The 25459-nt window shown below is 40.4% G+C and overlaps 1 protein-coding gene across 3 annotated transcripts in view; it reads right to left on the minus strand.

The window, feature by feature from the left end:
* Positions 1-603: 603 nt before the first annotated feature.
* Positions 604-25459, minus strand: part of LOC124143790 (transmembrane protein 241-like) — a 49511-nt gene continuing 24655 nt past the window's right edge. For all 3 annotated transcript variants that reach the window (XM_046512893.2, XM_048401627.1, XM_046512892.2), the window contains exons 2-15: positions 25067-25227; positions 24121-24167; positions 23272-23355; positions 21591-21672; positions 19195-19272; positions 18027-18104; positions 17346-17394; positions 16832-16880; positions 16316-16351; positions 13259-13293; positions 12322-12391; positions 7025-7121; positions 6369-6433; positions 604-5963 (exon numbers count right to left, since the gene is read on the minus strand). In XM_046512893.2, the coding sequence (XP_046368849.1) occupies positions 5807-5963; positions 6369-6433; positions 7025-7121; positions 12322-12391; positions 13259-13293; positions 16316-16351; positions 16832-16880; positions 17346-17394; positions 18027-18104; positions 19195-19272; positions 21591-21672; positions 23272-23355; positions 24121-24167; positions 25067-25156 (1017 nt within the window). In that variant the 5' untranslated portion in view covers positions 25157-25227 and the 3' untranslated portion in view covers positions 604-5806. The remainder of the gene's footprint in view (positions 5964-6368; positions 6434-7024; positions 7122-12321; positions 12392-13258; positions 13294-16315; positions 16352-16831; positions 16881-17345; positions 17395-18026; positions 18105-19194; positions 19273-21590; positions 21673-23271; positions 23356-24120; positions 24168-25066; positions 25228-25459) is intronic.

The raw sequence follows: 25459 nt of genomic DNA on the forward strand, positions 1-25459 counted from the left end.
ATAAAGCGACCATGCCATGCTCTCCACTGATGTGAGGAGAGATAGACAGTATGTCATATATCTAGGTGGCAATATCCCCTTAGAAAAGACTGACATGTTACAAGATAAAAATATTTCCTGGTATTTTTTTAACTAAATATTTTCTACAAACTACATTTTCCAACATTAACACCTTTTAAGAATTTTGAAAATTGTCAGAAAGAGCGACAAACTACCTGCATTCAACATTAGTATGATAAATCATTAAAATTTGACACTGTGAGAAAGCTAAAGAACACAACACCCTGTCATAACAAAGAACTTCCTATCTGGTAGTAGAAAATGCTGTCCTTCATTTAACTTTCCCTTTGTTGATGTCCTAAAACAGGTTGAGTGAATTGCAGCTGCCTGCATGTTTTTCAAGATTCAGCTTTGAGGCCAAAGGACACTTTTCAATTAGCCCCATACCAACGGTCAACTAGCATTTTCTCCTTATGCGTATGTAGTGTTTAACAGTACATTCGTCTATAATCCATGCGTGGCAAATACTAGTTAAAACCATTTGGAACAGTTTAAGGTAACAGTTTCCACACAGAACAGAACATTCACTGTTACAAGAAAAGATGTCATTAGTAAAATATTTTATTAAACAATGATCACCATTAGGAGGGGTGAAACACTCACTCAACAGTCCCACTCCCAATGATTCAAATATTGTTACACAATGTGCATAAATACAGCATTTAAAAAATAAAAGAAAACAAAAGTCATTTTCTTGTGCCATACACAAACAACACAAATGTGAAATGAAGAGTAACAAGGTAGACGGAGAAGCTGTACCTGGTCTGAGTACTGACAGCTGCTGTTACACCAACAGGTCAGACAGAAGCTGTATCTGGTCTGAGCACTGACAGCTGCTGTTACACCAACAGGTCTGACAGAAGCTGTATCTGGTCTGAGCACTGACAGCTGCTGTTACACCAACAGGTCTGACAGAAGCTGTATCTGGTCTGAGCACTGACAGCTGCTGTTACACCAACAGGTCAGACAGAAGCTGTATCTGGTCTGAGCATTGACAGCTGCTGTTACACCAACAGGTCTGACAGAAGCTGTATCTGGTCTGAGCACTGACAGCTGCTGTTACACCAACAGGTCAGACAGAAGCTGTACCTGGTCTGAGCATTGACAGCTGCTGTTACACCAACAGGTCAGACAGAAGCTGTATCTGGTCTGAGCACTGACAGCTGCTGTTACACCAACAGGTCAGACAGAAGCTGTATCTGGTCTGAGCACTGACAGCTGCTGTGACACCAACAGGTCAGACAGAAGCTGTATCTGGTCTGAGCACTGACAGCTGCTGTGACACCAACAGGTCAGACAGAAGCTGTATCTGGTCTGAGCACTGACAGCTGCTGTGACACCAACAGGTCAGACAGAAGCTGTATCTGGTCTGAGCATTGACAGCTGCTGTTACACCAACAGGTCGGACAAAAGCTGTATCAGGTCTGAGCATTGACAGCTGCTGTTACACCAACAGGTCAGACAGAAGCTGTATCTGGTCTGAGCACTGACAGCTGCTGTTACACCAACAGGTCAGACAGAAGCTGTATCTGGTCTGAGCACTGACAGCTGCTGTGACACCAACAGGTCAGACAGAAGCTGTATCTGGTCTGAGCACTGACAGCTGCTGTTACACCAACAGGTCAGACAGAAGCTGTATCTGGTCTGATCACTGACAGCTGCTGTTACACCAACAGGTCAGACAGAAGCTGTATCTGGTCTGAGCACTGACAGCTGCTGTTACACCAACAGGTCAGACAGAAGCTGTATCTGGTCTGAGCATTGACAGCTGCTGTTACACCAACAGGTCTGACAGAAGCTGTATCTGGTCTGAGCACTGACAGCTGCTGTTACACCAACAGGTCAGACAGAAGCTGTATCTGGTCTGAGCATTGACAGCTGCTGTTACACCAACAGGTCAGACAGAAGCTGTATCTGGTCTGAGCACTGACAGCTGCTGTGACACCAACAGGTCAGACAGAAGCTGTATCTGGTCTGAGCACTGACAGCTGCTGTGACACCAACAGGTCAGACAGAAGCTGTATCTGGTCTGAGCACTGACAGCTGCTGTGACACCAACAGGTCAGACAGAAGCTGTATCTGGTCTGAGCATTGACAGCTGCTGTTACACCAACAGGTCGGACAAAAGCTGTATCTGGTCTGAGCACTGACAGCTGCTGTTACACCAACAGGTCAGACAGAAGCTGTATCTGGTCTGAGCACTGACAGCTGCTGTTACACCAACAGGTCAGACAGAAGCTGTACCTGGTCTGAGCATTGACAGCTGCTGTTACACCAACAGGTCAGACAGAAGCTGTATCTGGTCTGAGCACTGACAGCTGCTGTTACACCAACAGGTCAGACAGAAGCTGTACCTGGTCTGAGCATTGACAGCTGCTGTTACACCAACAGGTCAGACAGAAGCTGTATCTGGTCTGAGCACTGACAGCTGCTGTTACACCAACAGGTCGGACAAAAGCTGTATCTGGTCTGAGCACTGACAGCTGCTGTTACACCAACAGGTCGGACAGAAGCTGTATCTAGTCTGAGCACTGACAGCTGCTGTTACACCAACAGGTCAGACAGAAGCTGTATCTGGTCTGAGCACTGACAGCTGTATCTGGTCTGAGCATTGACAGCTGCTGTTACACCAACAGGTCAGACAGAAGCTGTATCTGGTCTGAGCACTGACAGCTGCTGTTACACCAACAGGTCAGACAGAAGCTGTATCTGGTCTGAGCACTGACAGCTGCTGTTACACCAACAGGTCAGACAGAAGCTGTACCTGGTCTGAGCATTGACAGCTGCTGTTACACCAACAGGTCAGACAGAAGCTGTATCTGGTCTGAGCACTGACAGCTGCTGTTACACCAACAGGTCAGACAGAAGCTGTATCTGGTCTGAGCATTGACAGCTGCTGTTACACCAACAGGTCAGACAGAAGCTGTATCTGGTCTGAGCACTGACAGCTGCTGTTACACCAACAGGTCAGACAGAAGCTGTATCTGGTCTGAGCACTGACAGCTGCTGTGACACCAACAGGTCAGACAGAAGCTGTATCTGGTCTGAGCACTGACAGCTGCTGTTAAACCAACAGGTCAGACAGAAGCTGTATCTGGTCAGAGCACTGACAGCTGCTGTGACACCAACAGGTCAGACAGAAGCTGTATCTGGTCTGAGCACTGACAGCTGTATCTGGTCTGAGCACTGACAGCTGCTGTTACACCAACAGGTCAGACAGAAGCTGTATCTGGTCTGAGTACTGACAGCTGCTGTTACACCAACAGGTCAGACAGAAGCTGTATCTGGTCTGAGCACTGACAGCTGTATCAGGTCTGAGCACTGACAGCTGCTGTGACACCAACAGGTCAGACAGAAGTTGTTTCAGATCTCAGCAGTGACAGCTGTATCTGGTCTGAGCACTGACAGCTGTATCTGGTCTGAGCACTGACAGCTGTGTCAGGTCAGAGCACTGACAGCTGCTGTTACACCAACAGGTCGGACAGAAGCTGTATCTGGTCTCAGCACTGACAGCTGCTGTTACACCAACAGGTCGGACAGAAGCTGTATCTGGTCTCAGCACTGACAGCTGCTGTTACACCAACAGGTCAGACAGAAGCTGTATCTGGTCTCAGCACTGACAGCTGTATCAGGTCTGAGCACTGACAGCTGCTGTTACACCAACAGGTCGGACAGAAGCTGTATCTGGTCTGAGCACTGACAGCTGTATCTGGTCTGAGCACTGACAGCTGCTGTTACACCAACAGGTCGGACAGAAGCTGTATCTGGTCTCAGCACTGACAGCTGCTGTTACACCAACAGGTCAGACAGAAGCTGTATCTGGTCTCAGCACTGACAGCTGTATCAGGTCTGAGCACTGACAGCTGCTGTTACACCAACAGGTCAGACAGAAGCTGTACCTGGTCTGAGTACTGACAGCTGCTGTTACACCAACAGGTCAGACAGAAGCTGTATCTGGTCTGAGCACTGACAGCTGCTGTTACACCAACAGGTCAGACAGAAGCTGTACCTGGTCTGAGTACTGACAGCTGCTGTTACACCAACAGGTCAGACAGAAGCTGTATCTGGTCTGAGCACTGACAGCTGCTGTGACACCAACAGGTCGGACAGAAGCTGTATCTGGTCTGAGCACTGACAGCTGCTGTTACACCAACAGGTCAGACAGAAGCTGTATCTGGTCTCAGCACTGACAGCTGTATCAGGTCTGAGCACTGACAGCTGCTGTGACACCAACAGGTCAGACAGAAGCTGTATCTGGTCTCAGCACTGACAGCTGTATCAGGTCTGAGCACTGACAGCTGCTGTGACACCAACAGGTCAGACAGAAGCTGTATCTGGTCTCAGCACTGACAGCTGTATCAGGTCTGAGCATTGACAGCTGCTGTTATACCAATGGGTCAGACAGAAGCTGTATCTGGTCTCAGCAGTGACAGCTGTATCTGGTCTGAGCACTGACAGCTGCTGTTACACCAATGGGTCAGACAGAAGCTGTATCTGGTCTCAGCAGTGACAGCTGTATCTGGTCTGAGCACTGACAGCTGCTGTGACACCAACAGAGGACATGACAATGTTTGAGATCCACTTTACCTTATCAGCTGTAATACACGTTTGGATCTCTCAGTATCCTTTGGTAATGAATGTAATTGACAAATAAATAACATGCATAAGTTCACATTAAAAGCATGAGATTTCTTTCAGAGAAAAGGACTATATTGTTCCCTCATGAAGCATAACAATTTATACAATGCCTTTACATGAGGTTCTTGACGTGACAACATTGATACCTATACTTGGATTACTTCCTCAGTATGGAACTAAATACATCTCCTAAAATGATGCTAAGACACTAGGCTGTGCATGATGTTGCTTACTCTGCTGACAAAATGAATACAGTATAACATACATAACACAGCGAGGAATGGATATGGTTTTATGCCATTTCGGCCATATCACAGCAAGTATGAGTGAGTGAATGCTGTTTTACGCAACAGTCAGCAATATTCAAGCTATATCATGGTTGTATATAATCATGCCTGAGCCAGTCCAACCAGTGATTGATATTATGACCAATGTCCCAACCAATTCACAAAGTCTGACCATCCAATACATTTTAGTCACCTCTTACTAAGCACAGGGTATTGGGGACAAAATATATCCTTGGGTCACCATGGGGTTCCAGCAAGGGACAGATAGAAAAGGCTTCACACATTCTAGCCATGTGGGGTATCGAACCTAGGTCAACACCTGAACCACTAGACTACCTCACATGACGTTGACGATAGACAACAATTTTAAATTTCAGAAAGGACCATACCTCCGTTGCACACATGGTATGTGCATATTCTTAGAATGTGTGAATCCTTGCTTTCTCATAATATACCGACCTACTGGCCCCCTTCTGTCAGCAGGATGTAGTCGAAACTTGGATACACAGTACTGAATATCACACCCATCTGCTCTACACTAGTCCTCTTAGTGTTCTTACAATCCTGTCTCAAGGTCTTCATGACTAGGAACTCTCAGCAACTCTCAGGAACGTGTGGAGGGTTTAGTTTAGTTATTGCACTGGAACATGTCCGCTAAAAGACGGTGTATTTATGACTCAGTAACCTACCGGGTGAGATGTTCATGATACATGTATTTATCCCAAGTCATATAACATTACCAATCTCATTGAAGTCAGATGTTAGATCTCGCTCCTGCTAAACAAAGATCAAGTCCTACATTCACACCGCAGTGAAAGGGGTCAGGCGACCTCTGTCCTCAGGAGGTCCTGCTGTAGGTTGTCCCTCCTAATGTTGGGGTGTGTCTGGGGCAGCACGTTGTCCACCACCACCCGGGCTGCTGTATGGGCTGTCAGGGACTTGCTGCTGGCCAGGGCACACAGATGATTCACAGTAATCCTGTGTAAAGAAGGGCGGAAAATGAGTTGCATGTGTCAATAGCAGGGTGGACATTATCTTACTCTGAATATCTTGTACACTACCAGCTACAACTTAGAAGATGACTGGCTACTACTTGGAAGTCATCTCATCGTAGAGCCTGACTAGTTACTACTTGGAAGTCAACTCATTGTGCATCCTTACTGGCTACTACTTGGAAGTCAACTCATCGTAGAGCCTGACTGGCTACTACTTGGAAGTCAACACATCGTAGAGCCTGACTGGCTACTACTTGGAAGTCAACACATCGTACACCCTGACTGGCTACTACTTGGAAGTCAACTCATCGTACAGCCTGACTGGCTACTACTTGGAGGTCAACTCACCTTTAGAGCTGAAATGGATACAACTTGGTTGTCAACTCACCATAGAGCTTGGTTAGCTACAACTTGGAAGTCAAAGAATAGCACGGACAGTATGGATCCTACAATCTGGAAAATAGATTGTAGCTTCATTAAAGGTACAAAATCTTAACATAGTTGTCAAATCATATCAGAACACTGTTTATTTTGAGCATAACAATAATAAGTAATTTGATTAAGGTATCTGATTTACATTTCAAACAGCTTTTAGGGTCCGAGTCCATACACACTAATGAAGAGAGTTTAGAATAAAGGGTTTAAGACATGTGCCTCTACCTGGTGACTCCAAATATGGTTCTGAGCTACCATCAGAATATCACTAAATTATCAAAAATGTATTTTAGAAAGGCATGTATGGTTAGACCTGGGACATTCTGCAGGAAATTAATGACACCTGCATAAATCCCAGAAGTTAACATATTATTGTTTTAAAAAAAGATTTATATGGAGACACTTTGGTATTCTTTCTAAACTAACAGACCAGCCATCTCCAGAAAAAAGGAAATGTGGGCATTCAGGCTTCGGTACCATACCAAATAAGGCCAAGAAATCTCATAATGGTGCAGGAAAGGATTTTCATCATGACACTGAAATAGAGGTACTGTCATGGTGCATGAGTTACATTGCCTGGAACGGTTGCCTGAAGTGGTGGGTGCTCACCTTGCTGATCGCCAGCGATGCCTGGAAGTCAAGAGTCTGCTCCTCCTCCTCTTGTAGCCTGATAGACAGCAGATTCAGGAACATGCCCAGTACACCACTGGGGACAGAGAGTAGCCATGGTAACACATAAATATCACACACAACAGATTCAGGAACATGCCCGACACACCACTAGGGACAGAGAGTAGCCATGGTAACACATGAATATCACACACAACAGATTCAGGAACATGCCCAGCACACCACTAGGGACAGAGAGTAGCCATGGTAACACATGAATATCACACACAACAGATTCAGGAACATGCCCGACACACCACTAGGGACAGAGAGTAGCCATGGTAACACATGAATATCACACACAACAGATTCAGGAACATGCCCGACGCACCACTAGGGACAGGGAGTAGCCATGGTAACACATGAACATCACACACAGCAGATTCAGGAACATGCCCAGCACACCACTAGGGACAGAGAGTAGCCATGGTAACACATGAACATTACACACAACAGATTCAGGAACATGTCCGGCACAACACTGGGGACAGAGAGTAGCCATGGTAACACATGAACATCACACACAACAGATTCAGGAACATGTCCGGCACACCACTGGGGACAGAGAGTTGCCATGGTAACACATCAACATCACACACAACAGATTCAACAATATCCCAAATGAACACAAGTCGATAAAAGTTAAAAGCTCTCAGAGTTTTTAAGTTTAGCGACAGTTGATATATTTGATATCAAAATACATTAGGGTGAGTTTCTCCATGTATTAGCTTGTGTTAACCCCCTGGATGCCAGAGGGACATATATGTCCTTCCTCTACAACCCTCACTTTGAAGTCGAATAAAATTAAACATACATCATGCACACTAATACACATCACAGTTTTGAATAAGGTGGGAGATTCCCTGTTCTGTGATATTATTCATTGGCTTTTTAGGCCAAGCAAAAGTACAAAAAATGACCTCTGAAAATTAGGTACTTCGTAAATGTCGCCATGTTTTACACATTACTAAATCACCACTCGCCGCGTTATTTACTGCATGTTCTGGAATCTAAATTTCGGATATTTACTCCGAGAAATGAATTTCAAAAATAGCATATTAGTGATCACGGGTATCTGTCCTTTATGAAATCACCAATGATCATTCCAAAACGTCTCCGATAACCCTAGAATCGTTTAGAATGTTTTGGAAAATACGCAAACACGAACGCCGAAGTGACCTTTCCGCCATATTGGATAGTGTTTACAAAATCACGTTTCAGGTACACCGGTTATGAAGCGCCTGTAACATCCCGTATATTCCAAACTTTGCTGCGATACACACATCCTTGAATTCCTCATACATTTTAGAATCGAATGAACAATGGTCTTTGTCACCAGTACGAAATGGCTGGATGAAATCAAGCAATATAAGTCAGGTGTGAAAACGAACGCTGTGCTCGAAACACTGCACTTGTTTGAAGTGTAAACAAAGCAAAAATACAGATTTTACACACTGTAGCATTTTCTCCTATTTTGAGCTATCCATTCGTCTATTCGTTCAAAATATTGGCTCAACATTTGCAGAATAGTCATGGGAAGAGAATCGTAGGAAGAAATAGGGAATTTAAAATAGATACATTGACAACTTCTGTTGAAAATATCAAATCATTGCAAAGTTACCGTCCTGTGTGACGCCATGACTGACGCAAAATCACGCACAACGACAACGGTATTTATCGGAATTTCTGACTATTCCGGTTTGTTTCAATGAAAATTATAACAACAAATAACAGTACATAGATTGTCAGAATGTTTCTGATTACTTACATGTCACATTTATGTAAATACGATCCCTGAATCAACGAAAGTCCCCTCGTAAAATCCCGCGTACGGTTGACAGTGAAAACGCCATTTTGTAAAAGTCGGTCACAGGTAGTGATGTCATACGTCAACATTGTTGTACATATTTGGTAATTTCTTTGAGGTGAAGGTCTTTGAATGAGAGTGCACATGATCATTGTACCATGCTGTTTACTGTTTCAGTTATGATGCAGATTTTGCACATCTTTTATACATTTTTTCACACAATTAGATTCTAATTTCACTTTGGACATTTGTCAATGTTCAAAATGATATCATACGTAAATATCGGCCACAACATGTATGAAGGAACCTTGATAATCTCCTGTTAGTTTGAACATTGTTTACATAACAATTGATAGGTTTTTAGTGTCGCATACGATATTTCTTTCCTTTGGACAAGTGTTACAAGAAGTGTAAATGTAACTGCAGCATGTACGCATTTCTTGGGATGTGCAATAGTCAATATTATAAGTTCATATTAGCAATGTCCATGAATAGCCGTTTCATTTTATTTTATAACTAAAACTGAATATATTACTTTTACAAAAACAATTCGGTAAAATATATGCACACATTTCTGAAAGAACTGTCTTGGTCTTGGAACTGTTTTTGATGTCGTTTGATACACAGAACAGTGATATCTAACGATTCGCCAGGTGCGCGTTAGTCACACACATTTTACGAATTATTCCTCTCGTTTTGCATTATATAATCAATGGGTTCATTCTTTTTTTCAATATTGTGATCACGGGATATTAAACTGTTTACTTAATTTCTCCAGAAATTTTAAAATGTATAAAATAAAATCCATGCCAGGTACCCCGTTTGTTCAACCTTATACGATTATCCTGATAATTCTATACCAATATGATAGTGCTTTCTTCGCATCTTTTATTGTTTCATTCTGAGACGAGATGAAGAGAAATACTAACATGATAATGAACAAATATATGTCCAATACTGAATATAATTTTGGTTGTTTTGGATTATTCTTTTGTGAATTTCATAACTTAAATTGATGCCAAACAGGTGCGTGTCCTGTCCAATTAAGATACACGATAAACTATCTAATTGTTTACATATTCAAGACATTATTTACTTGGTGAAAGCAGTAATTTTATGTTGTGTCGAAAAAGCGTCAAATTCCGTTTTACACATCGAGATTTTCCAAACCATGAACGAAAATTATGGGAGATATATATAAATCAAAATACCAGTGTCGTCTTTCTCCGACGTTATCAAAGACATAAAACCAGCAATGACGTCAAAAGGAATGGTGTTATTTTGGGGTATTTCATTACATTTGATGATAAAGCTAGTGCTCCATTAATAATGGTGCACCATAAGTCAAATTACACTTACACACTCAGGAGAATGTTGGAATATAAGGACTAAGTTATAGGTTGGATAGGGCCATCCATTTCTCTATTACCTCTTTTTTATGAAGTACGATTTCATAATTTCTTGTGGGTTTTATTTATAAAAAACGTATACAGTTTCAATATCGATATTTGTGTTGGAATAGTTTGGTTCCTCGTGAACGAAACACAACGAAAATACATTGTCCTTACCCACAGCTAATTCTCACCAATTGACCTGAGTGTACAATAACCTAGTGCTAAGCATAGCGGAGTTATGTCCCCTTTTCTTTGTACGCGTGTAACCTCTCGGTCGCCTTTTGACGTCATAGAGAAAAATCAGTTTTCGTCATTTACGGCATGCAGTTTTTGGCATTGAATGTATGTCGTTACACATACGCATATAACTCCATTTGATATATAGTTATGTCGTTCAGACATTAGGCAGTATTTTGTTCGCTGACAGTTTCCGTAAAGCTTCGAAATAAAAAAAATCGTCGCACAGTACTTTTATCGATGTACGATAAAAAGCGGAGAAATTTACTGTTTTTCAACGCAGAATAAATTCTCGGACAACACTTAGAAGCGTATTTCTTTAAAACCGGTTTAATATTTGCAGTTAACTTAACACCATCAAATAGGAAATTTAATATTCTCCACCTCTGCGTAATTTTATAGCCAGAGGTAGATCCAGTGCCGCGTAAGTGCAATTCTCGCACAACCTTCACTTTTCCGATCTTAGGAAAATGTGCGTCAGAAAAAAAACTCGGCATCCAGAGGGTTAAAGACCTCCCTGAGTCAGCCTTTACATCTGTTTACATAACTGTGGCAAGCATCAATAGGCCAACTTACCGTATATGACCGCGGATAAGCCGACCCCGTAGATAAGCCGAGGTGTTAATTTGACCATTGAAATACGAAAGAAAATGATATGACCCGCAGATAAGCCGTAAGACCCAAGTTTGCTCTTAATCTCTCCACTTCTACATAACCTAAAGTCACTTGCGATTCATCCAGTATATAAGCATTCTAGACTGACCTGCTTCCTTGTCTCAAACTGTGTTTTCTTTGTATGTAGTCAAAATTATTTCTTTCATACATCAGCTATAAACCAGTGACAAGTAGGTTTTGTTTGTTTGTTTATTTGTTGTTTAAGGTTGCACTCAGCAATATTCCAGCTAAATGATGGCGGTCTGTAAATAATTGAGTCTGGACCAGACAATTCAGTGATTGACTACATGAGCATCGATTCACGCAATTGGGATCGATGACATGCATCAACCAAGTCAGCCAGCCTGACCACCCGATCCAGTTAGTCGCCTCTTACGACAAGCATAGTCACCTTTTAACGCAAGCATGGGTTGCTGAAGACCTATTCTACCCCGAATCTTCACGGGTCGACAAGTAGGTATAACAATAAGGCAATGGTCTAGTACAGAGCTTCACACAGATACCATGATTACATTTATGTACATCGTGTAAATACAGTGCTAATTGTGCTAAAATTACAAGGATTTATTACCATATGACTTTATAGGAAATTGAAGCCATCAAATGTTTACTGTAAAAGGAGGGTAATGAAAGTAGTGTAACTGTAAATATACTCACCACCAAAAGAAATGCAAATACCACTCATGCAGGTTAATATCTGAAGAATTACTCATATTCAAGAGATATTAGATTGGTTCGATGCACAAACAAACATACTGGTTGGTATGTTGTGTGAACCGGCGGTCATGAACACATCACATGTGACATTACAGATCCGTGACTTGAGATGCACCATTTGTCTCGTGCAGGATTAGCGGGTAAAGTTTGGAAATCACTAGCAGCATATCGTGATAAGAATAAAGACACTCTGTGGTAACACTTGGCTGATTGTTAGTTTTGTCATTAATTGGTTAACATTGGAAACATCTCTTCTTAACGTACATACTTCTCTATATATTTCTTCTTCGCATTTCTTTTGGCAGTGAGTATACATTCATGCAACCATGAAGTGATATATGATAGGGATGGATGATTGAGTCACCAAAACATCACATTATCACACACAAAACAATAACACCACTCACCTGAGTATACACCCAACATAAAACTTGCCAAAGTATAAATAGGGAAACCTGGCAGCCTCCAGGGCGTCACCTGTAACAACACCATGTGGTGATATAATCAGCTGTAACAACATCATGTGGTGATATAATCAGCTGTAACAACACCATGTGGTGATATAATCAGCTGTAACAACATCATGTGATGATATAATCAGCTGTAACAACATATGTGGTGATATAATCAGCTGTAACAACACTATGTGATGATATAATCAGCTGTAACAACACTATGTGATGATATAATCAGCTGTAACAACACCATGTGATGGTATAATCAGCTGTAACAACATCATGTGATGGTATAATCAGCTGTAACAACACTATGTGATGATATAATCAGCTGTAACAACACCATGTGATGGTATAATCAGCTGTAACAACACCGTGTGATGATATAATCAGCTGTAACAACACCATGTGATAGTATAATCGGCTGTTACAACACCATGTGATGATATAATCAGCTGTAACAACAATGTGATGATATAAACAGCTGTAACAACACCATGTGATGATATAATCAGCTGTAACAACATCAGGTGATGATATAATCAGCTGTAACAACATCAGGTGATGATAAAATAAGCTGTAACATCATGTGATGATATAATCAGCTGTAACAACAATGTGATGACATAATCAGCTGTAACAACACTAAGTGATGATATAATCAGCTGTATCAACATCATGTGATGATGTAATCAGCTGTAACAACACCATGTGATGATATAGTCAGCTGTAACAACACCATGTGATAAGACAATCTACTTACATCACCATCTGATGACATATTCATCTATAACAACACTATGCTATGACATAATCAGCTGTAACAACTTTTGATGATGTGATCCCTCTTCCCAGCTGGGGTCAAGAATTATGTCCAGTTTATACCTACCTAAAAAGTAGCTGGACGGTCCAAGTATTATCACACTGAAAATACAATGTTGTCAATGTTGTCAATTTGTGATATTTCTAAGTTCACCAGATCTTTTCAAAACCTTTCAACAGAAAGCTGCAGTATTCATGGAACAAAAGATAAGACTCGCTTTGAAATAAGCGTGTGCATCTTTATGACAAATAGACAACATGATACAATGAGCAGTCCCAGACAAATTCTGCAATTTGCGGAAAGATTTCTAGAAAATGTAACTTACTACAGAACTGCAGAAAAATCACGGTATTACCCTTTTTTTATCAGCAATATACTAATCTTAATTATTTTCAAGCTTTTCTATCGAATTTTGCACTTGATTGATGCCCAAACTTTAAACATGCGATTCAAACATACCAAATATGAATCCTATCATAAACATGATAAAACGAAATTTGAAATATATCATTCGCACTTTTATATGTTCTTTTGGTATTACAAGTACTTAAACTATGTACTTAAACTAACCATAAAAAAATGACCATGCATATGTATTGGCATATTTGTATGTTTTGAAATGTCTAAATACAAGAGATTAATTTTTTTATAGAAAAAAATATGATTTGTATTAATGTTTGAGAGGAAAATGGTTATGTCTTTAGAGCAGAATTTACAACATAATTTTGTCATTTTACCTGCAGAACTTAGGTAATTTTACTGCAGAACTTTTGTAATTTAATCGCAGAATTTTGATAATTTTACCACAGAATTCATCTGGGACTGAATGAGATTGTAAAGCAGATACACAATATTTGTTTGTTTCATTAGATTATGTTATGTAAAACATCAAACTAAATTTTTTTTAAGGCTTAGTCATGTTACTTCCATATTACGTCTATGTCATGTATATATCAATATCATATATCATGGTTATGTGTACATCAGGTATTTGTTACGCATAGGCCATGTATATATCAAACATATTGCACATAGGTTGTGATTGAGGAGTAGGTATATACTCCGAAACATTGTCTTCCTCATAATAAAAAAGTTGACATCCATAAATTCATAATGCTTTGTTTGGATACTTGGGACTCCCAACCAGGAGTTTGAAACAACCAGGAGTTTGACACATCCAAGTTTGACACAAGGAGGTTTGACTATATCAGGTATTAGTCATGCATATATCATGTATATACTGGTATGTCATGTATAAATAACTTATATGTCATTTATATACCGGTACGAGTGTCAAGTATATATAACTTATACGTCATGTATATATCGGTATGTCATGTATATATAACTTATATGCCATGTATATACCGGTATGTCATGTATATATAACTTATATGCCATGTATATACTGGTATGTCATGTATTTATAACTTATATGTCATGTATATTCGGTATGTCATGTCTATATAACTTATAGGTCATGTATATGTGGGTCCTGAAGACCTATTGTGGATAAAATCTAGCCATGCAACTATTTGTTGTTGATGTAGGGGATTGTGTTGTGATGTAGGGGATTGTTGTGATGTAGGGGATTGTGTTGTGATGTAGGGTATTGTGTTGTGATGTAGGGGATTGTTGTGATGTAGGGGATTGTGTTGTGATGTAGGGTATTGTGTTGTGATGTAGGGTATTGTGTTGTGATGTTGGGGATTGTGTCGTAATGTAGGGGATTGTGTTGTGATGTAGGGGATTGTTGTGATGTAGAGGATTGTGTCGTGATGTAGGGGATTGTGTTGTGATGTAGGGGATTGTGTCGTAATGTAGGGGATTGTGTTGTGATGTAGGGGATTGTGTCGTAATGTAGGGGATTGTGTTGTGATGTAGAGGATTGTGTCGTGATGTAGGGGATTGTGTTGTGATGTAGGGGATTGTGTTGTGATGTAGGGGATTGTTGTGATGTAGAGGATTGTGTCGTGATGTAGGGGATTGTTGTGATGTAGGGTATTGTGTTGTGATGTTGGGGATTGTGTCGTAATGTAGGGGGTTGTGTTGTGATGTAGGGGATTGTTGTGATGTAGGGGATTGTGTTGTGATGTAGGGTATTGTGTTGTGATGTTGGGGATTGTGTCGTAATGTAGGGGATTGTGTTGTGATGTAGGGTGAGGTGAGGTGAAATTGGGTTTAACGTCGCGTCCAAGATTATTGCACTTATATAGCGACGTGCATGTACATGTGTGTGTTTGTGTGGCTGCTTGTACTAGTCCGGACTGATGCCGATTTATAGTGCTAGCTCACTGAGATACCATGCCGCAGTTTAACATGAATACCCAACTCAGACACAGTATACTGACTCCGAGCCGACCAGTCCTTGTTTTAGCCCCTTAATGCCGAGCGCCAGACAGGGTAACAACAAGTACCATCTTTTAACGTCTTTTTGTATGACGCGCCCGGGGATCGAACCCCGGACCTTCTGCTCTCCGGGCGGACGCTCTACCACAAGACCACGGAGGCGGTCTGTGATGTAGGGGATTGTGTCGTAATGTAGGGGATTGTGTTGTGATGTAGGGGATTGTGTTGTGATGTAGGGGATTGTGTTGTGATGTAGAGGATTGTGTTGTGATGTAGGGGATTGTGTTGTGATGTAGGGGATTGTTGTGATGTAGGGGATTGTGTTGTGATGTAGGGGATTGTGTTGTGATGTTTGGGATTGTGTCGTAATGTAGGGGATTGTGTTTTGATGTAGGGGATTGTGTTGTGATGTAGAGGATTGTGTTGTGATGTTGAGGATTGTGTTGTGATGTAGGGGATTGTTGTAATGTAGGGGATTGTGTTGTGATGTAGGGTATTGTGTTGTGATGTTTGGGATTGTGTCGTAATGTAGGGGATTGTATTTTGATGTAGGGGATTGCATCGTAATGTAGGGGATTGTGTTGTGATGTAGAGGATCGTGTTGTGATGTAGGGGATTGTGTTATGATGTAGGGGATTGTGTTGTGATGTAGAGGATTGTGTCGTAATGTAGGGGATTGTGTTGTGATGTAGGGGATTGTGTTGTGATGTAGAGGATTGTGTTGAAAGGAGGGACCTGTTTGAAGCAGGGGAAGTAACTCAGCATCACACATACCTGTATATGTAGCTGGAATATAACCTCTCCAGAGAGCTGAAAATGTGTTTGTATCACTTTAGATTGCAAGCATTTGTTTACTACCCAAACATCAGAATAACATGACATTAATATCTGTAAATAAGGGGTCTTTTAAACATTCACTGAAGCTGTACAACACAATCATAATAAAAAAAATCATAAGACTGTTACGTAGTCCATTAATAAATTCACGGGCGGATAAAGTGATGGCTTGTCACGCCAAAGACCAGGGTTCCATTCCCCACATGGGTACAATGTATAAAGCTTATTTTGCAGTATCACCAGCCGTGATATTGCTGGAATATTGCTGGAATATTGCTAAAAGTGGCTTAAAACCATACTCACTCACTCACTCACTCTCACCCAACACTCTCACTCACTCATTCACTCACTCACTCAATAATAAATTCATATCAATAAATTACAGAAGGTGAATAACAAAGGTTATACATCACACTTTTCTAAACAGAGAAAGATTAATTTACGGCTACTCACTTGAGTTTTAATCTCCCTTGCATCAAGTTTGTGTAAATATCAATTAAACCTGCAAAATAAAAAATCACACATTAGCAGTGAATCCATGAACACAAGGAAGACAGAAACTCCTGGGTATTTCACACGAGGAATAATAGGACAAGCATAGGATACAGACAGAGACTGACTACTTGTACTAGTCAGGACTAATGCTGATTTTATAGTGCTAGCTCACTGAGATACCATGCTGCAGTTTAGCATCAATACCCCACACATACACAGCATACTGACTCCGAGCCGACCAGTCCTTGTTTTAGCCGCTTAATGCAGAGCGCCAGGCAGGGTAACAACAAGTACCATCTTTTAAAGTTTTTTCGTATGACACTTACAGTGCTCCCCAGGCAGAAGCACTACCACTAGTCCACGGAGGTGGTTCAGAGTACATATATTTAGAAGAGTGAGAATATAATACACTCAGGGGTTTCTGTGTGATAAATGTATGAAGAATTTATTGAAATGCGTAATGTTATCTTACCACTACTGATCACATGGATGCTCATCCAGAAGTATCCCTCAGAGTTCAACTGAAACATATACAAAAAGTAATCTGAGAAAGTACTGGGGGGTAAAGGCAATCTAAAAACAAAGTCTAGTTCATTTGCAGAGTTCAGAAACTGGGCAAAATTGACCATCTTTGTTGAGGCTAATTTCAGTATTAAATGAAGCATTTGAAACCTCGCGCTGCGCGATCAATTCCAAACTCAATTTAGCGCGTTTAAATCTCAAGGTAACCAAGCTCTACATTGAAAACACAGTACGTTTATCTCTTAACTAATTAAGGAAATTTCTTTCGTCTACTTAACCTCAGCATATAAAACACTGTGACTTCATGCATTGATCAAAAGCAACGTTTGGAAATATTATGAAATCACATATCTGCAACCAGTAATCTTTTAGAAACAAGACAAAAACTATAGGCTATATGGTAAAATATACCGGTTTTATGCAAAAGTTAAAGAAGACCCAATGTTTTTATTTGACTAGAGATAATCTGTCATAGCTGGTTGGTATGGCATCACATACCCATCCAATTGTGGATGTTCTTTATTTTGTTTTGAGTACCCGGTCGTATATTATTTTCTTGGAGTGGTGTGTGAGACAGGCAATGGTGCTGTGGCCTGAGGAAGACCAGCCATGAAGGAAGGGCCACACCTACCTGGGGGTCTGTCTTGATGATGGCGACGGAGGACACGGTGGTCAGCATCAGCATACCGTACACATAGATGCCAGTCAGCTGCAACCAGATGTACAAGCGACACATTGAGACGTCATCCCTACTAATTCCTTACGCCCCCCATCTCTATTCTTTGTTTGCACAGTTTATATAACTGACAAGAATGGTCAAAATGAATATTTAAATTTTTTTTTTTTTATCAATGGTAATTAAGAAATAAACCAACTTAAATTAACCTCAAAATTGTGTAATAAGTTTTGTATTTCTTGGGTCAATATCAAGAAAAATAATACCAAAATGACTTCTAGTATGCATTGAAAACTGAAACTGAAACCTGCTGTTTAATACCTCATATTCATCTTCAACAGATACTGGCCGTTTTTGTGTTTACAACACTGACTTACTATTTCAGGTGAAAACTGAGTCAACAGAAATAATCATGAAGAGGTTTGAAATATATACACATGTATGCACCAGTCTCAGTGTTGTGTCGTTAATTGTTAAAAGCTGCACACAACAGTATTCCAGCTATTTGATGGTTGGCTGTGAATAACTGAGTCTGAACTAGACAAACCAGTGGTTGATGTTATGAGCAACAATGCAAACCATCAGGCTCAGATGACATGTAATATACACCAGTGAGTGAGTGAGTATGGTTTTACTCCACTTTTAGAAATATTCCGGCAATATCGTGGCAGGAGACACAAGAAATGGGCTTCACACATTGTGACCACGTGGGGAATCGAACCCAGGTCTTCAGAGTGACAATTGAACACTTTAACCACTAGGCTACCCCACCGCCCCTATTGTTTCCAAGTATCTACAGATGCAGAAAATAGCTGTGTTCCCTTATCTCGCAGTTGATGAAATACACCATGTAAGTATTTACAACAAATAGTCACCCTTCATAGGCCTCACATCCATGAACAGTTTATGTACATAGTTGCCTTGAACAGTCTGATTTAAAAATGACCCTCCACAAAACTGTATATTTGTTTCCATGACTGTCACCCTGAACCTGACATGGTGTCCCTCCCTTATTCTCCCCGAGCTAAGCACTACTGTACTTAATGACATGACCCCATGCTACTAGGGACAGACAACTGAAACGTATCAATGTGATCTCGGCCCAACTGCCATGCATGGTCACCTGTCTGTTGATGGCAAGCTCTCCCGTCCACTTGATCACTAAAGTCAGGTTTTGCAAAGAGAAGAAAACTGGCACTGGCTGAAAACAGAATTACATTTGAAATGAGTAAATGGATATAACAGTGTTCCTTCATATCATAGGTTGGAAACCTGGAGTGCACATCTTCCCAAGGGAATTTAACTGACTATAAAAGTCCAGTTTCCACCATTGCCGAACTAGGCTGGTATTATGGAGTTACATTTTGGCTGGACGAACAAGTCTATGCATAGTCCAATCAACACTGAATAACAAAATTGACATCTGGTTTGAAAACTGCAATGCAGATTTCATTCGATTACGGGATTTGTAAAGCATGTATACCACCAACTTGGCTTCAACAGATATGTTGCAAATATTTTCATGTTATTAATCAAGCTGCTCACGTGATTTGATGCACTTTGCGAAGAGAAACCCGTTTTATTACAATATAGATTTTGATTATCAATCAGATCGTCTTGGCTGGGCATCGCCAGTTTTGTTTGAAGCAAGTGCACGTGATATGAAAAGTGGAATCTGATTGTCAATAGGATGGACATGGAAGGGACATAACTCATAATAGCCACTGGTGGCGCTATGATCGAGCCCCAAAATTCCAGCCTAGTTTGCCATGGGTGGAAACTTGACTTCTTACAGTCAGTAACTTCATAGAGTGTAAAGCTCAAAAAAAGCTGCAAAAAGAATTAAAAAACCCATAAATAGTAAACATGGTAAAACAACACAGTGACTTTACAGTTTACATGCCTACATATCTTTACTAATCTGTAAATACTGATTGACGGTAGGCATCACTCATACATAAACCCTCTGCAGTGAAAAATGCATAAAAGTACTATGTACTGCTTATTGCACACTGAGCTTTTGAGACATTGGACAACTTTGAGGCAGCACATGTACAGAAGGAAATTAGAAGTTACTGGAAACACCATTTAAGCAAATTACTTTTCAAAAATGTCTACTCATGGGTTTAAATACACACAATAGACTGGATCCAAGGGAGTAAAATATATTCACTACCCAAACATGCCAAAGAAAACCCAATGTGAATGTTAACATGTCAGTAAATACTAAATGGCTAAAAAACTATCTGGAGCCCTGAGGAGCGAGTGAGTGAGTGACTGAATGGGTTTCATAATTTGTTGTATTATGTGTTTATTTCATTCAAAGATCGATAATTGTGTCATTCCTATTTTCATGAAGAAAAACATGAAAAAAGAGCTCTGTAATCTGTGCCAGATCAAGCTATCCAATCAAATCACATTTTGTGTTGGTAAACACATCTCCATGACTCTAAACTATGACAAAATGAACTACACTGTCTCTGGTTTTCAATTTTTAGTGTAATAAGTAATCTGATGAATAAAGTATGTTCCCAAGCAATGTAGATCACAAACTCTGAACAAGGGAGATAACTCTGGTGAGCGTGTTTACTGCCAATATACCTACTTATGACCAGGCAGCTACTGTAAAAGTACAAGTATTAACAACACCACTGCTACTACACATTTGTTTGGAAGATAAGATGAAATCAGGGGTAAGTGATAGAATTTGCTTCTAGACAATAAGAATAGTGTATTACACCATTAAACTACTTGGATGAATCATAACTCACCTCAGGCAAACTGTATAGCAATCGTGTCATGCTGAATACTACCACCACCACCTCTACTACTACTACTACTACTACTCCCACTACTACCAATACTGTGACTTACGCCACTGGTACTACTGCTGCTGCAAATACTACTACTACTACTACTCCCACTACTACTATTACTGTGACTTACGCCACTGGTACTACTGCTGCTGCAAATACTACTACTACTACTACTACTACTACTACTACTACTACTACTACTACTACTATTACTGTGACTTACGCCACTGGTACTACTGCTGCTACTACTACTACTACTACTACTACTGTGACTTGCACTACTACTACTACTACTACTACTACTACTACTACTACTACTAATGTGACTTGCGCCACTGGTACTACTACTACTAACAGGATCGGGTGGTCAGACAAGCTGACTTGGTTGATGTCATCGTTTCCCAATTGCGTGGGTCGATGCTCATGATGTCAGTCACTGGATTGTCTGACCCAGACTTGATTATTTACAGACCGTCACCATATAGCTGGAATATTGCTGAGTGCAGCGTTAAACTACTACTACTTCTGTTGCTGCCTCTACAACTACTACTACTACTGCTACTACTGCTACTACTACTACTACTACTACTACTATTACTACTACTGCTACTATTGCTGTGCCTCTAGAATGACTACTGCTACCACTACTACTACTACTACATGTACTACTGCTACAACTACTGCTACTGCTACTACCACATACCAGATTTGCAAGAGCTCTGGATCCAGAGTATATGGAGGTGACAAACAGCATCATTCCTGGCAGCCATACTGCTACGTCCTGCCTGAAACACAGTCACACAAAAATGACGCTGCAAGGTTAATGTAGCTATACAACATATCCCTCACTTTACCTGGTCTGTCAACAGAACTGTCATTGAAGTCTGGTTTAATGTGGGAGGTATGTGATTATCTACATTGTGTAATCTACGTTAGTGAAACTCACAAGCACGGGCATGTTAGCAGAAGGATGTTTGCTAATCAGGGAGACCCTGAATGGTAGATGTAGCTGTGTATGCAGAGTCAGTTTTTGCTTCTTAGGGGCAGACCACTGGATAAATTGGGGGTTGCTGGGATAAAAAAATAAATAAATCTGGACTCGAAAATGCTGGATATATTTTTTGTCATATACTTGACGAGTTGGGTGTTCTGTAAAATAATGTGTTGTTGTTGGTCTAAACAGCATTGTTGTGTTCCTCTCTGTGTGACTTGAAGCAGGGGCCAAACAAATAGTCTGTCTCCAACAAAAATTCCAAGGCTCCCCCCTGATTATTAAACAATCAGCCCCTTAGGTTTCTTGATGACTGTGTGTGAATGAAATTATCTTTGGGACTTTTTCCAGTAATCAAAATATTGTCTATGTTGATGCATATTAAGGTGATACTTTTTTAAACAATAATATGTTCCCAGATCATATAATATTTGAAAACAAATAATTATTATTTCATTGTTGTTCTGATCAACTTGATTATCCATACACATTTTTTAAAGGGAGGTAACTCTTCACCATTATGATGACTATGTGAAGGCAGCTTATGAAGGCTGATATGGCAACATATACAGCATATTAGACATTTCTTTCCGAACCAATCTCATTAAAAATAGACCTTAGTTCTTGCAACCGCTAAACAAAGATCTGAAGACATACCATTAGGGGTTGCGTCAGAACAACCTTTCATCCGACTAATCAGAGCGTCGCTAACCAGATTATGAAAGTGACAGTCGGAATGTGATTTCTAATCATGTAACCTCGAAAACTTGAACACAGGGTATTTCGATTGATAGTTATGGGTTTAACGACTGAATCCATACAGTCTAGACCATCTATTAGCCATTCCAGAATGTTCTTTTGTTCAGGTTTCAAATTTGTAATCGAGTATTTGTCAAAATATGTTTCGAAGCGTAGTCGCCAATTTGAAATTAGTGCCGTAAAGCACGAGAAAGCTGCCTTCTGATTGGCCACCCCATTGGTCGTTCAAAGTTCGTGAAGGTCGGTCTGACGTGACCCGTATAGGATGTCCTCAGATCTTTGTTTAGCAGTAGCGAGAACTAAGATCTGATTTTAATGAGATTGTTTCCGAAAAAGAGGAAAACATTCTGAAAAGGCAATACTGCTGAATTATTTGAGTCTCTATAACAAACAGAGCAAGTTTTACATTCATCATTGAAAAAGGAAGTCTATGATAGGCATATACAAGCTGGAATACCATGAAAACATGAAACTATATGTATGACAACTTCTGTATTATTTGATTTACTTGAGGAAGAGGCACGACATAACCATAAAACATTATTACAAGAAATAGTGAAATTGTTCATGTGTTGTCACTTCGCTACATACATAAGCACATGCAGAGATGGTGATCAATGTATATTATACCTACCTTCTGACTGTAGACAGCAGATTCTCCAGATGTCCGGTGACCATGAGGATACGTAACAACAACGCTCCCACCAGAGTCTGCCATCTATAATCATCATAATACATGTTCACAGGTGATGAAACACAATGCTTTACAATGTCACCTTTTCTAAATTATCATATTGAACCAGAGATAAATATGTGGAAAGTAAGCACAGTGTGACCCACAAATTCTACCTGCAGATTCAGGAATTGAAAAGGGTATTATCTAGGGCTTGGACGATACATCAACTGTGAGATCAGATACGTATCACGATACCTTACTCACGATCCAATATGTATCACGATACTTGCATAAGATCTTATCTGTGGTGCGTAAGCCATCATTTTCATAGACAGGATGGCCAAATACCGGGCACACTGACGATTTACAGTTGGCAGAGTCAAGTATGGCACAACAAATGAAAATATTTATGTTTTCACTATAAACTTTCACTACTGATTAGTGTTTAGTGCGACAGTTATAAAGGCAAACATTTAAAGTCAGAATCGATATTTTTTACTTAGTTCGCGACTGTGAGCGATACTTGTATCGAGAAGTAAAAAATCGCGATCAACCGATGTATCGGTTTATCGTCCCATTATTGGTATTATCCATCTCAAAGAATAGAAAGGGGGCAAAATTTCAGCTCATGGTAAAATGAGATTCACTGATTTAGAAGATTGATTAATAGTACTCTTCCAGTTGGCACTCCTAAATTCCAAAGGGCACATCAGAACATGCTGAATGAGTGCCCAGTGGCACACTGGAAAATGAAACATTTTTTTCCATGTTCTCATCAAAAGACAGTACCTAACAACGACTACCTACCCTTGAAATATAGTTGGATAGGTGAACTTGAGGACTGACAACACATACTGAAACAAAGAAGTCATATGGTTAATGGTAGTAGTGTTACACATTTAAATCCATTGAAAACTTGAGTAACTTGTTTGTTTGTTTGTATGTTTGTTTAACACAGCACTCAGCAATCTTCCAGCTACATGACGGCGGTCTGTTAATACTCGAGTCTGGACCAGACAATCCAGTGATTGACATCACGAGCATCGATTAGGGCTGGGACGAGTCCCAATTTACTACCCGGGAGCCGACCCCCTATTACCCGACCCTACTCGGGTACCCACTGTAGGCCTCAAGACAAGGGAACAAAAATGTCTGATTGGTAATTGTTTTACCGCATCCCTTGGTTGATTGTGTGTTATTGTACCCACACTGCCTGGACCACTCATAATATTAATCATCTCATGTATACATACCCAGGGTTTTACAAGATGCAGAAATGTGCATCCATTAGGAACAAATGTATAGAATGGACATAGAAAATAATATATTTGCATTCCGAGGGAAGCATAATAATGTTCATTGTAACCAAATCTTGACAAGAAATATATAATTCCTGAAATTAAAGTAATTATTAGATCTTACAGTACAGTACATAACACCACTTCATTTTTTTACAGGACCCTCTTATTTCCTGTAAGGACCCTTGAAACTAGGAATTGGGGGTCCTCAGGACCCTAGTTTTGTAGGTCAGGATAAAACCCTGCATACATAAGATATTCTGTAGTACAATGTCTATTAGTGCTCGTTATCACCCTGGATAGTCATATTGATAACCATGATAACCATACCTCACAAATCGATCAAAATCAAATAGCTGAAATATTGTGGAGTGCTGCGTTAAACAACAAACAAACTTTTGGCCAATGTCCCGCTATCAGCATTCATCTAGAACAGGCTGAAAAACCCAACTCACCTTGTTCACAAAGCTTGTAGCAACAAACAGGAAGCAGAAGAAGAGGATAAGCTGGAATGGCTGCTTGGGTGTTGTTGGTTCTGGCAACATGTTGGGGAAGTTGGTGGGAGTGTCTACATCTTCAGTCTCACTGATTCCTCCAGTGGGCCCTCCCAGTACAACTGTGCAAATGAGAAGATGGTTAAGTTACCATGGTAATCTATTTTCATGATTTGAAGGGAAACAACACTCCAACTCTCAGACGCCTAGCCCGAGCTGTTTCGATTAGCCCGCACAATCACCAGCTGCCAGTTAGCGTCAGCATCCCAACCAACTGAGTTTGAGACCACCTTGTTGTCAGTGAGGGAGAATCCACTTGAATCCTCACATTTGATGGGATGATGATTACTGTAA

Source organism: Haliotis rufescens, unplaced genomic scaffold (genome assembly GCF_023055435.1).
Source record: "Haliotis rufescens isolate VD_foot unplaced genomic scaffold, xgHalRufe1.0.p SCAF_1, whole genome shotgun sequence".
NCBI classification, from domain to species: domain Eukaryota; kingdom Metazoa; phylum Mollusca; class Gastropoda; order Lepetellida; family Haliotidae; genus Haliotis; species Haliotis rufescens.